Below are 13,409 nucleotides of genomic sequence, written 5' to 3'. Positions count from 1 at the left end.
TTCGGCTTGTTTTTGTTAAGTGCTAGTATTGAAAAAACGGATAGATGTACTTGCTCACGATTTTTCCATCCTCGAGAAATCCAAGTCCTCTGAGTCAAGATAACATAATTCTGTTGTTTGAGGTTCAAATACTCAAAATAGACTGAAGTTATTGGAAACAGAAAAATATTAAAGCTATTTTTATGAATTACGGAAAAAACACTGAATGTGTTTAATTTTTGGAGACCAAGCATCAAAAAAGAACTTTTTTTTAAGAGGATTCATTGATCCTTCATTTCCAAATTCTTTCTTGGAAAGAAAACCTTTTCATTTCTCAGTACTCTCTGGATTTAACAAAAAATTTCCCTAATTTCCATCATTCAAAAGGAGTTAAAGGTTTGGGAAGACTCTGAATTCTTGTAAGTCACTCTCCTTTTCCTTGTTTTAGTATTATTTTTAGGGGTTTCCACTGTGAGAACGTAATTTTTATATCTTCTTCAAGTTTGAAGTCATGGAAACTAAAATATTCATCGTGATTTCGAAGAATCACGATGTTAGTTTCGCAAAATTTGATCGTGGTTTCAAAGTGACTCGAAATGTTTTTAATGAACATGAAATGAGATATTCTCAATGTCCATCTGACAATTGGGCAACACTCAATAATTACTCCGAATAATCCTTTCATCATAATCCATCAACGAATGAATTCATCTAGCTGCGTTTTCTACTATTCATCATTATTTACCAATCATCCCAGAATGCCTATCGAGATATTTAGGTAAGCCTTGTGGATATAGTCATTCGCCAGTTGACCAGTTGGGAAACCCTTTCGCAATCGGTCCAAAGAAAGTGGCAATTTAGTCAAATTTCGTTTTTAATAACTCCCACGCAATAGCCCCACATAAGTAAAGGATAGGACTGATTTTTTTCATCAACACAATTGATCAGTTTGTCTAGAAATATACTAATTTTTCCTAATGAAAAATTCTAACGCCTACAAATTTCAAATTGTCATCCTTACAAGGAAGTGCTCATAAACGGTAGTGTAACGTGACACAATCTTCTATAAGCAATAGTAGCGACTAGGAAACTGTTCCTTTTGTGGAATACAATTAAAAGTCCTACTCCTGAAGGTATGGAAATAAATCAAATCACTTGTGAAAGTGACAGGCGTAGACGTATGAGGAAATTGGTGCTGAAAAATTAGGAGACTCATTAGTTGCAAATGAGTTGTACGAAAATTGTTGTGGAATATTTTGTGGGTCACATCGCCGAAATCAAATGGATTTATATCTTCTTCAACTGTTATGGAACATAATTTCGAAGTAGAAGAAGGAAAAAATCAAATTTAATTACGAAATTTTGAAAGAGAGAGTTTAAAAAACAGGATGATCCCGCTTGTCATCCCCCAGGATATATTCTTTGAAAAAATGTTTCTTGGGGAATATCGCAACATCTCCCTGAATAATAATCAGTTTTAAACAATAAAGAGATATGTGCTAAACTATAATTTGATAGAGGAAGTGAAGAAGATGTTCGACGAAACCATTATTATGTTTGGTTACGCTCAAAGAGGCGCCTATACACTTAAAAAATACCATTTTATTCGTGCACATTTCGACAAAACGGTCTACGGAATTATTTAGCAATTCCCCGTTAACAATAGGTGTGTGTTAACGCTATTCTTTCATTTTTCCAACGGTCCAATCTGTGGAAATAGGAGGGTAATCGACTGAGGAGAAGGTTGTATAACAGTAGGTTCATTTCACGTCAAAATCCGGGAATTCGGAAGGACCAAGAAAGTGTCCATGCGGAACCCCACAACCTCTCACCCACGCTCAGCTAATTCTTCACCCTCATGGTCACTTATTATAGATTTCGGTCGTCAAACATTCACGTATTCGGCTTTAGAAAGAACACAGGAAGAGATGAAAGGAAATTCATATTCATCTGGGTTAATTAAACATCTCCATTGTCTAAGATCGCGTTTCGTTCTATCCCATCAGATGACGCCGTCTAATAGCAGCCAAATTGTCAGCCGCGCCTATCAATCAAAAAGTGTATCTTTCTCCGACCCATTTGCATCGAATTTCCGCAACACGTTTGCATAATTCAAGGTGAGAACGGTCGTGAAGGAATTCCCAACGAAAGCGAAATCGTTCTCGACGTTTTCAGCCGAGAAGACGGTCCTGTAATCAATTTTTTCATGACGCTCAACTCGTATTAGATGATCCACCGAAGAATTCCCTTTCGATTGAACTCTGACGAATATATGGAGCTGGCCAACGACCTTGGTGACCTTCGTTATTCAATGCATCCTTGATTTAACAACTTTCTTCCTCCTAACGGACCCACGAATTCGATGATTGATGAGGCAAGGTTGTAATTTCGAGTGATTATCTTCGGATCATCTGACAATCTTCGAAAATCCTCCAGTTTTGCGCAATTCGAAAGAATTTCAAACGTCGAATAATAAATAAAGTTGAGCATTTATTGGAAATATTTACATACGAAACTATCGTCTATCTGGTTATCACAATGTTCGAATAAAATATAAGTACATAAATAGATCTGAAAAAGATAAAGCTACGACGTCCAGAATGACATCTGCCCAACTAACCAATCCTTCAACACTTCCTAGAAGTCTCATTAAATCCATGACAAACAAATAGATGATTTTCACTAGGTACACTCTAAACTCCCATCCACCAACCTATCGTTTGGCCGAAGAAATGAGCTTGCTGAGTGTGAAAACGCCATCTTTGTTCTTCAGCATCTTCCTTATCTCGTCCTCGCTCAGGTCGCTCAGTTTGGGCTCATCCTGCTTGGCCTCCACCTCCTGCTGGGGCTCCAGGGACCTCTTCACGTTAGAAGACAGCTCGGGAGCAGCCTCAGATTGGTTGTAGTTGTTGTTGATGTCGTTCACTTGTACCGATTCGTAATAGGGAGGTGGTGAATACACCAGAGGCGGTGGTGTGTTATCGACTTGCTGTGGGAGGTACAAAGTTGGAGCCTCTGTCGGTGGAGGCGATACGAAGTTGTTGAACATGTTCAGGACGAGGCCTAGTAAGGCCGTCTTTGGGTTCTCCTCGGGCATCGTTGGGAGGAATTGGTTGAGGAAGGTGGCGAACCTGCATACCCAGTCCAGGAACCTCTTGAGGGCTATCAGGTTGTCTGTGGTGCAGAAGGAGGTTATGGCGTATATCAGTCTGGCCTTTAGATCTATGATGTCGAAGAGGAGCTGGATTTTTCTCTTGACGAAGTCGCCGGTTAGGAATTGGGTGATCAGCTGCACTCCCAAGGAGCCGATTGTGTTGTCATCTGTTGGGGCTGGTGTGGGGGCGGGTGGCGATGGGTATTCTTGGGAGGAAACCACCACTGCTGCGATCAGCAGTAGGAAGAGGAACCTCTGTAAGAAAATGGGTATGGTGAAAAACCTTGAAATTTGCAAATCTGTTTGGTTGATCACATGTATTTCCATGTATTTTATCGAAATATTTGGGTGATTTTTGGGATATTTTATACAGAGTGAGTCGCGAAGAATGGGTCAACAATGAAGGGGCATAAGACTGGTGCTATTCGAATAAAATCATGTTGGATATCAATTCCCTTCTCTCGTATCATCCAGGATGAAGATAGAAGCACAAAGATTAAGTTTCTGCTGTCGAAAGAGTCTGACCTAATGAATAGCACGATGACAAAGACATATTAGATTCCAATCTCTTCGATCGGAAATTAGAAAATAATTGGTCGCTTGACCATTGAGAAACACAGATATCAGATAAACGCGTACTCGATCGATGATTTCCAAAATATTCGGCTTACGTAAGGGATCTTTGGAAAGTGAAATTGAATATCTACGTGCTCGCTATTTGAATATTAAGTTTCAAATCGGATTTCGTCCGTTTTCGTTACTCTTCGATGTACAGGATGTTTCGACGTGAGGTATTTACGGAAAATTTGACCTACAGGCGAGACGAGCTTTATGTATTTCAGGGCTAGCGCCTCTCCAAGCCTAGACGTACGTTCCTTCCAGTCCTGTAAGGGAGAAATGAGGGGAGGATTTTTAACGCTTTCGAAATTTGTCTTCCAATCTGAATCTACAGCTGAAGAAGTTTACTTTCAAGGTGTCAATTCGTTCAGATAAATCCCAAGGTTTTGATTGAGATCAGAGGAAAAATTCTACATCATTTCCTAATTCTATGCTACATATCAAGCTACTTATTATAAAGAACATTGTAAATCAATAAGAATCATCAATGGAAAATAATAGAAGAGTAAGAATTGTAGATGATGAAATTCGAATAGTGCTAAAGAACATTGTTATTGATATTTGAAATGAAATTTTATGAAGTTTCGAAAAATACTTGTTACTAAAAAATCATTTTTGAAACTGAAAAATTTATTTTATGAGGGAAATGGAATGAACTACCGAATAAATTCAACTTACAGCCGTTTTTTTGTAAGCCATGGTGACACTTTGAGCCTCTGTACAACACTACATTGACAGATTTTGGCGTCGGAGCTTTTATTTTAATTGAAACGAAATCGGCTTCAATTAAAAAACGTTTTGGCCGATAATTTTCGAAAATTCAAATTCGGTTTCATTCATTAATGAGATCGCTATCGATTAAACAAACGAGGAGCACTTGACTTCGCATTTATTCCAGGAAATTGAATACCTGTCCCTACATTAGTGGAAATCCGGTTGCAATTCGAAGAAAGGGACAGTGAATTCTTCGATGAAAGAGAAAAAATTCCACTCTGGAATTCGGGTTACATCCAGAAAAATCATCGCCAAAATGAGGCTGTCCCAAATTCGATGTTCACTGAAAGCAGAGTCTTCGACTCGTACAAATATTTTAACAGTAGATTCTTGAGGTCAAAAGAAGCACTTTTTTTCCATACCATTTTTTCTGATTCGGCCCTGATAAAAAGATATAGCCATTTTGAGTTTTCATAATGAGCTATGCCACCCCTAGGGAAACAAAATTCCCTTCAGAATAACTAGCTAAATCTCCGACACTACACAAGACGTGGGTGATATCTTGTGTTCGAAAAAGATTCATCAAATAAATGAAAAACTTTATTCCGAAATTCATTTCATTCGACAAAAAAAATTTAGGAACATCGAGTTAGACAAAAAGCACTCTTAAGAAAACTTTTTGGTTGATAACGATGAAAGAACACAAAGATATTTCGTTAAAATGTTGGAGCTTGATAATCTTTCGTTATTCTCAACAAAAAAATAAGGTCCTCCAGCTACTGTCTGTTCTAGTATTTTTTTAGGAGTTACTTCCCTTTAAAAACACCCTTACTTCTCCCAAGATTTGAAGCAACGCTTAGCAGTTCCTGCAATTTACGTTTTTCGAATCGCTGTTATGCGATATTTGATCGATTTATCAAAAAAAATGCTACCTACAACACCCTTATCGGATTTTCAACTTGAGTGTCCGTCTGAGAACGTCCCATATTACGCAACCGATACGATGGAAGAGCAGACAGATTACAATCTCTCAGACCGAGAGAACTGTTATTTTCGTTACAGCATCTCCCCGAGGAGAAAGAAGGTAAATGTAACGAACGTGTCTGTCCGGGTAATTTTCTAACGCATCAAATCGAAAAATGATGTGAAAGTTCATGCAGATTTTGATTTTACATAAGAGGAACGGTGTTGGAACATATTGACCGAGGTATTTTTTGCTCTAAATCTATAAGAGCCACCATAGCTCAGGTCTCTTTTTTTCTAGGGTTGCCCGAAAAAAATTGCAATATATGCATCAATTTCACGCGACTATTGGCAAAAATAATGCACTGGCCCATAGACCCCAGCAGATGATTACTGCTATAGGAACTAAGGTATTCCAAATATCCCTCATCACCTCCGAGGTCCCCTGACCTAAATCCTATCGAGCAATCTTGGAAACAATTTCAAAGAACCCTTGATCTTTCGACACAACTTTTACAACAAATTGAACAGGATTTTTTGAAATCTTATTATTCTTACTGTCTAACTGTTTAAACCATACATATTTCAAAAGAAAACTAGGGTTTTTCTGAAGGGGAAATATAAACTTTTAACCCTCTAATGCCCAAGTTTTTTTTCCTTTTTTATAATTATTTCCGTATAGTTTCAAATTAGCTTATGTAATCTACATCATTTTTTCGCAAATAGTTAACTGATATACATTAACACCTGTTCTCACAAAATGAACCTATACTGAAGGCGGAAGGGTTTTAAGCTTTTCAAGAGATCAGATGATGTCTCTTGAAAGAACTTCTGTTTCACCAAGATTGGCATTTTTAAGTTTGTTCTAGATAAAAATAACTTAAGGAATCTGTATCTCACATAGCTTTTGGGCCTTTGGACCTCACCAAATCCTGCCCTGTCTTTGCCAAGCTCTATTTGAGCCAGAGGCTCTCATGTGAAGTACAGCAGAAATCGAAGAACCAGGTAACCCTTAAGCCTGAAAATTCCTGTGATTTCACTAGGTATAGTTAAAAATTGTTTTCGATAGGAATATTCATCAATGTCTTGATCTTTTCCTCTGGACCAATTCAGTGTAATCGGGTTCAAAAATCGAATCGACGAAGAAGGAGGTGAAATATCTACGAAATAGCAGGAAACATTCTGAAACACAACGATTGAGCTCAAATTGACCAAGAAATTCACCCATTTGTACGTACATCTTTCAACAGAGTTTTAATTCAACAGTTACGGATAATATCGAACGGTAAATATCGAAAGCTTCAACAAAACCCTCAAAACATCGATAGTATCTGAGATCTCGGGCGATAACAGAAAGCGAAATTTACCGGAAATGTTTCATGATGAACAAATCATGAGGTATGGATTAGATTATGCTCTCTGCAAGATCGATGGCCTCGATAATAGCCAGAATTTTATTTTCCACCCACTAGTCCCTCCATTGAGGAGCCTGAAGAAAAATTGAGAAGTGATCTCGAAATTGAGTTGCTCATCTCAGCATAAGGCTTCTGAGAATTGAGAATTTCCAAAGTCTCCAACTCTCGGTTCCATTCGATTTATTGGCCAAATTAGATGATAACCCAACGTTTAAATGTTCAGTGTCCTAGCTCAAACAGAGCAAGAAGATTTCTTATTGATATGGAACAATAAATAAAGGTTCGGACATGAGTTATTAACGAAAATTGATGGTTCCAACTTAATTTAATCGGTATTCGGTGTATCTATTAAGAAAGCATCAATTAATGTGGATGTGAAAGGGACATTATGTTAAAGTCGTTATTGTTGTGTGAAATTTTACTGTTAATGACGGAAAACTGGTACAGAAATCTTTTCTGAAGTAAATTTATAATTCACGAGAATTATCGTGGAATTTTGATCCCATCTTTTGCTGAACTCTTAAAAATGAACTGTAATAATCCTGCAAGGGATTCCTCTTTGTTGAAAATTCAGAAAACGAAGGAGATTATACTATAATATACCTATATAATAATACATGTACATAGTATAATCTCCTTGAACTATACTAAGAATCTAATCTAGAACAATCTAGACAACTCGTCTCTTATCACTGGATGTATTACTGGTTGCCTACATCGATTGAAAGCAAACATCTTTCAAAGATTATAGAGTAACTCCGGAAATTTCTTAATCTAAGAGTAACTCTATAATCTTTGATATCTTTGAACGCTGCAAATCACAGAACTCTAATATACAAACCTGTCCCAATAAAACATAGACGATGGTCAATGCCTTTCTGTGGTTTTCACTATTCTGTGCCGACAGTGAATTGGTTATCGTTTTCGTTTCCGGATAATTCAAAAAACTAACTAACTTGTGAATTATATAAGAGAATTTCGATAACGTTGTTTTCCATTTCCAGGAAAAATTGCAAAGAAAACAGAGATGAGGACTTTATGTTCTTCAATGTGAGCAAATTTATTTTAGACTCAAAATATATTTATTAGATTGAAATTGGGGCGAAAGATGCGAATAATCCACCTATCAATGGTCCAAACGTGTAAATCATGAACTATTCAAACATTGGTATTGATAAGCTCTAAAAATATACCTTTTTTAACCTTTCAATACTTAAATTTCACATCTTAGTTACCTTCTCCAAAGAACGCTAAAGCGCCTGTGCGCCCGCCTCATTTCGATACGAGATTCAAAAACAGTTGCCATAAAATAGTTAGCTTTGGTCGGACATTTGCAATTTCTAGAATTTTCCGATGCTTTCCTACGATTTTCGACGATTTCGAATGAATTTCCAACAGAATGTGAGTTCAAACCAATATATTTTCATTTTAACATCATTATTTCAACAAAAATTACATCTTGCAAGTTTCACAGTTGGTTATTACAAAATATTCCAACGACCATTCTACTTATTCTGATTTCTATTTGGTTTTATCAATTGGTTGTTTGTTTCAGAAAGAAAAGAAGTAATTTCTACAGCAACTCACAATGGAAAACGATAAATTCCAGATTATCCGTAAAGCAAGACTTCCACTGAAAATTATTTCAGGTAGGTGATCTACGAACATAATTCAATCTACATTCAATCCTATCGAAATAGACCAAAAAGTGCTTCTTTCCTAAAACGAAACTAAGGAGGTTTTCAATCAAATATTGTTTTCCATTTCCAGGGTGGCTTGCAACGAAACCGAGGATTAGAATTTCTAAAACTCATTGAACTGTTTTAATTTCAGGGGACTTAGAAGAAAATCAAGATGATGACGATCAGGAGGGAAGGAACTACTTATTCAATGGATAATTCAGATGAATAACATGAAAGTGGTTGTTTGTGATGATTACAAAGATGAAGCGGTGAGTTGAAAATTGCTTGGCCGAATTCTTATGAAATGAATTTTTCATATAAATGCCTATTCATGTTATTTTCAGTAGATTTATCAGTATTTTTTTTTAATACTTATACAATGTTGAATGATTGATTTAAGAAAAAGCATTAATATTGGCGAATATTTGAAATTTTCTAATTTCTCTTTCCTTTTTTAACAGGAGTATTTACTCTCTGATTATATCATAGAGTATAATACTCTTTGGTTATTTCATCTCTTTTGTGCAGAGACAGGTTGTCTCTGCTTCTGTGGTTATACTTGATGTTGATCTTAGTTACCTTTCTCGAGGAACGCTAACGCACTTGCGCGTCCAACTCATTTCGATACGTTTCGAAACGTTTCTAGAATTTTCCGATGCTATCCTATGATTTTCGACGATTTCGAACGAATTTCCAACAGAATGTGAGTTCAAATCAATATATTTTCATTTTAACATAATTATTTCAACAAAAATTACATCTTGCAAGTTTCACAGTTGGTTATTTCAAAGAATAATTTTTCCTGTTCTGATTTAGATTAAGTTTTGTTCATTGGTTGTTTCTTTCAGAGAGAAAAGAAATAATTTCACTCGAACAAAATCAACTACAGCAACTTATGATGGAAGACAATAAATTCCAGATTATCGGCAGAGTGAGACTTTCCCCTGAAAATTATTTCAGGTAGGTCATCTATGAATAGAATTCAATCTTATCGAAATCGACAAAAAGATGCCTCTTTTCTGAAACGAAAATGAGATTCTAATCATATATTGTTTTTCATTTCCAGTGTGCCTTGCAAAGAAAACAGGAATGATGATTTCTAAAACTCATTGAACTGTTTTAATTTCAGGGGACTTGGAAGAAAATCAAGATGATGACGATCAGAAGGGTAGGAACTTAAGCAATGGACAATTCAGCCACATGATAACGGTGAGTTGAAAATTGCATGGTCACTTTGAATTTTCATTAAATGAATATTTCGAATAAATGCCGATTCATGTTTCCTTCAGTTCATTTATCAGGAATTTTTTTTTAAATTCTTATACAATGTTAGATGATTGATGAAAGAAAAAGCATGAATATCGGCGAATATTTGAAATTTTCGAATTTCTCTTTCCTGCTTTAGCAGAATTGTTTATTCTCTGATTATATCATAGAGCATAACACTCTTTGGTTATTTTATCTCTTCTGTGCAGAGCACAGAACACAAATAATGCAGAGACAGGTTGTCTCTGCTTCTGTGGTTCTACTTGATGCTGATCTTAGTTACCTTGCTCGAAGAACGCTAATGCGCCTGTGCCCCCGCCGTGTTTCGATACGAGATTCAAAAACAGTTGCCATAAAATAGTTAGCTTTGGTCGGACATTTGCAATTTCTAGAATTTTTCGACGCTTTCCTATGATTTTCGACGATTTCGAATGAATTTCCTACAGATTGTGAGTTCAAATCAATATATTTTCATTTTAATCATATTATTTCAGCAAAAATTACATCTTGGAAGTTTCAAAGTTGATTATTGCTAAATATCCCAAGGACAATTCTCCTAGTTCTGATTTCGATTTCTTTTTATTAATTGCATGTTTCTTTCAGAGAGAAAAGAAGTAATTCCACTTGAACAAAATCAACTACGGCGACTTATGATGGAGAACAATAAATTCTAGGCAAAGCAAGACTTTCCGTTGAAAATTATTTCAGGTAGGTCATCTGTGAATAGAATTCAGTCTTATTGAAACCGATGAAAAATTGCTTCTTTCCTAAAACGAAAATAAGGAGGTTTTCAATCAAATATTGTATTTCATTTCCAGGGTGGCTTGCAAAGAAACCGAGGATTAGGATTTCTAAAACTCATTGAAATGTTTTTTTTTTTTTTTTTTGCAGAGGACTGAGAAGAAAATCAAGATGATGACTATCAGAGCGGAAAGAAATACTCAATCAATGGACATTTCAGATGAATAACATGAAAGTGGTGATTTGTGACGATTACGAAGATGAAACGGTGAGTTGAAAATTGCATGGCCGAATTCTTATGAAATGAATTTTTCATATAAATGCCTATTCATGTTATTTTCAGTTCATTTATGAGGAATATTTTTCAAAATACTTATAATGATTGATGAAGAAAAAGCATGAATATTGGCGAATATTTAAAATTTTCAAATTTCTCTTTCCTTTTTTAGCAGGAGTATTTTACTCTCTGGTTATATCACAGAGCATGATACTCTTTGATTATGGTATCTCTTCTCTCTGGTTATAATCACAGACTACCACCTGTTGTAGTCTGTGGTTATAATCAGAGACATCTCTATGGTTATAATCGTTGAAATTTCGATCATAGTTACCTTCCTCGAAGAACGCTAACGCGCCTGCGCGCCCGCCGTGATTCGATACGAGATTCAAAAACAGTTGCCATAAAATAGTTAGCTTTGGTCGGACATTTGCAATTTCTAGAATTTTCTGCTGCTTTCTTACGATTTTCGACGATTTCGAATGAATTTCCAACAGATTGTGAGTTCAAATCAATATATTTTCATTTTAACATAATTATTTCAGCGAAAATTACATCTTGCAAGTTTCAAAGTTGATTATTAAAAAATATCCCAATCGCAATTCTTCTTATTCTGATATGAATTCATTTTTATTCATTTATTATTTCTTTCAGAGAGAAAAGAAGCAATTCCACTTGGACAAAATTATCTGGAAGAAAATTTTCAGCTCCTCCAATGGTAACGGATATCGAGACGACAAGATTTTTTTACTAGGTAAGTTCCAATACTATCAACTTTATTCTATCAGTATGTTGTTATACAATTTTATATTTCATGATATACACATTATCTTATAGCTTTTACTTAAATTTGGGTTGATACACAGTTAACCGTCCCTCACCGATTCTGAAAATATTCATTACTTACCTAATGATTAGAATACTTTCATTTAATTCTTATCTCAGTTTTACAATTTTCGATATATTGCAGTTATTTTTTCAAATTCTTAGGAGATTTATAGCCGTTCCTATATTATCAAAGATTTATAGTAATATATCGAGTATTTAAATACATATTTTCTTTGTATCGTGATACATGAATTTGTACAACTTGGAATATTTCAAAGTTATGAACATTTTTGACTAATTTTATTCATTGCATGATTGTATTTTACAGTATGGATGCCTTTTTTTAGGTTTTAGGTTAGAAAGGGAACAGGACGGAGCAGCCAGAGTCATCAAGTTGGAAATCTTCACATTTCAAGCAGCCAATCCTGATGTAAAGAGAAAAGGACTGGAGTTAGCAACGGCATTGAGAAAAATTTATTCTAAATATTGAAAACATTAATCGGTAAGGAAATTGTTTTGCAATATTGAATCGTATTAACATTTCTTCTCTTAGGGCTGGTCTACTTTGAAGCACTGTTATCTAATGGACTATTCTAGAAGGCGAAAGATTCAATATTCAGATGTGAGTTGATTATTTCCTCTCAAAAATTTTCATTATAAAGAAAACTGATCTGTCTTTTAGTACTTGGCTGAATTTCTTTTTCTTCCATTATTTTCTTTTAGATTCAATAACATGAAAAACTACACTCAAGTGACTTCATCATTTATTACAACCATAACAAATTATGTAATGTTTTCACTAACAAGAATGAAAAATATTTACTTTTTAAGTTTTTTGCAGATTACTACTCATGATGACTAATTGGTCAATGATGTCATTCTTGCGATGAGGAACATCCCAAAGATCTTGTAGGAAGAACCTGAAAGGAATACAAACTGTAAGTTTTAACAAATTGACAGATGGCTTGGTAAAATTTCTCCAAATTTAACTTGCGGCTTTTTCACTTCTTGATATACTCAAGAGTGATAGCGATCTCCTGAGACTGATACGTAACAAAACTCAAAAGTCCCTTTTTAGTATAACGACAGACATTTTAATAAAATATAATTTTTATTTTCACTCTTGAATATTAAATGGCTAAGGATTGTCTATTGGTCTCAGGGGACTGATATCGGATTGTGAAGCAGTCAACATGTTGATATTTTTGAATAAAATTAAAAATTCATTTCTAGTTTATGATACTCATTAAAAAAAAATCTTTTTTTCTTGAAATAGACATTTTGACTGCATCACGTAACTCGCTCATTTAGCTACAGCAACGTCATGAAATATTGTACAGTGTGTCCCAAATTCGATGTCCAGTGAGGGAATCTCGGAAACCAGAGGAGTTACGAGTAGAAGAGTTGACACGTTTTCGAGCTATCTTTCAGAGAAACAAAGAATGGTGAGAATTTCGAAAAGTTCTCGTTTCTTTTTTGTCTTTGAAGTTACAAATCTGAAACTTAGACGTCCTACAGGCACTTTTATATGGAGGGTTCATAGCTGAAGTGAAGAAATCCATGCAGTCTAGTTTTGAGATGAATGACTTGGAAGTTGTTTATCACCAATTAATTCAAAAGTGACTTCTTTAAATTTGTGTATTGTGAATATGAGCATTTGCTCACATTCTAACCTTTTAAAATCTAAAAAAGTCACTTTTGAATTAATTGGTGATAAACAACTTCCAAGTCATTCATCTCAAAACTAGACTGCATGGATTTCTTCACTTCAG

General features: G+C 35.2%; 2 protein-coding genes across 11 annotated transcripts; one reads left to right on the top strand and one right to left on the bottom strand.

The window, feature by feature from the left end:
* Positions 1 to 2,611: 2,611 nt before the first annotated feature.
* On the bottom strand, positions 2,612 to 3,460 carry LOC123321150. The gene has a single exon (XM_044908654.1). The coding sequence runs from the start codon at positions 3,458 to 3,460 to the stop codon at positions 2,693 to 2,695; it is 768 nt and encodes a 255-aa protein (XP_044764589.1). The 3' UTR covers positions 2,612 to 2,692.
* A 4,283-nt stretch (positions 3,461 to 7,743) lies between these two features.
* On the top strand, positions 7,744 to 12,575 carry LOC123320318. 10 transcript variants are annotated; one of them, XR_006538726.1, is made up of 10 exons: positions 7,925 to 8,244; positions 8,399 to 8,492; positions 8,677 to 8,794; positions 9,374 to 9,485; positions 9,655 to 9,734; positions 10,001 to 10,240; positions 10,395 to 10,499; positions 10,683 to 10,800; positions 11,464 to 11,563; positions 11,985 to 12,023. XR_006538726.1 is itself a non-coding variant. In XM_044907623.1 (8 exons), exons 3-6 carry the CDS (start codon positions 8,432 to 8,434, stop codon positions 12,125 to 12,127), a joined length of 384 nt encoding a protein of 127 aa, XP_044763558.1. In that variant the 5' UTR covers positions 7,744 to 7,893; positions 8,075 to 8,244; positions 8,399 to 8,431; the 3' UTR covers positions 12,128 to 12,139; positions 12,191 to 12,259; positions 12,479 to 12,575. The 10 variants fall into 10 exon arrangements, 3 of the variants coding, with proteins under 3 accessions (XP_044763558.1, XP_044763556.1, XP_044763557.1); XR_006538725.1 differs by lacking the exon at positions 10,001 to 10,240 and having other exon boundaries at positions 7,935 to 8,244; XM_044907623.1 differs by lacking the exons at positions 8,677 to 8,794; positions 9,374 to 9,485; positions 10,001 to 10,240; positions 10,395 to 10,499; positions 10,683 to 10,800 and adding exons at positions 7,744 to 7,893; positions 12,191 to 12,259; positions 12,479 to 12,575 and having other exon boundaries at positions 8,075 to 8,244; positions 11,985 to 12,139.
* The last annotated feature ends 834 nt before the right edge of the window (positions 12,576 to 13,409 follow it).

Source organism: Coccinella septempunctata, chromosome 9 (genome assembly GCF_907165205.1).
Source record: "Coccinella septempunctata chromosome 9, icCocSept1.1, whole genome shotgun sequence".
NCBI lineage: Eukaryota > Metazoa > Arthropoda > Insecta > Coleoptera > Coccinellidae > Coccinella > Coccinella septempunctata.
This window is presented reverse-complemented; position numbering and strand designations above follow the sequence as displayed.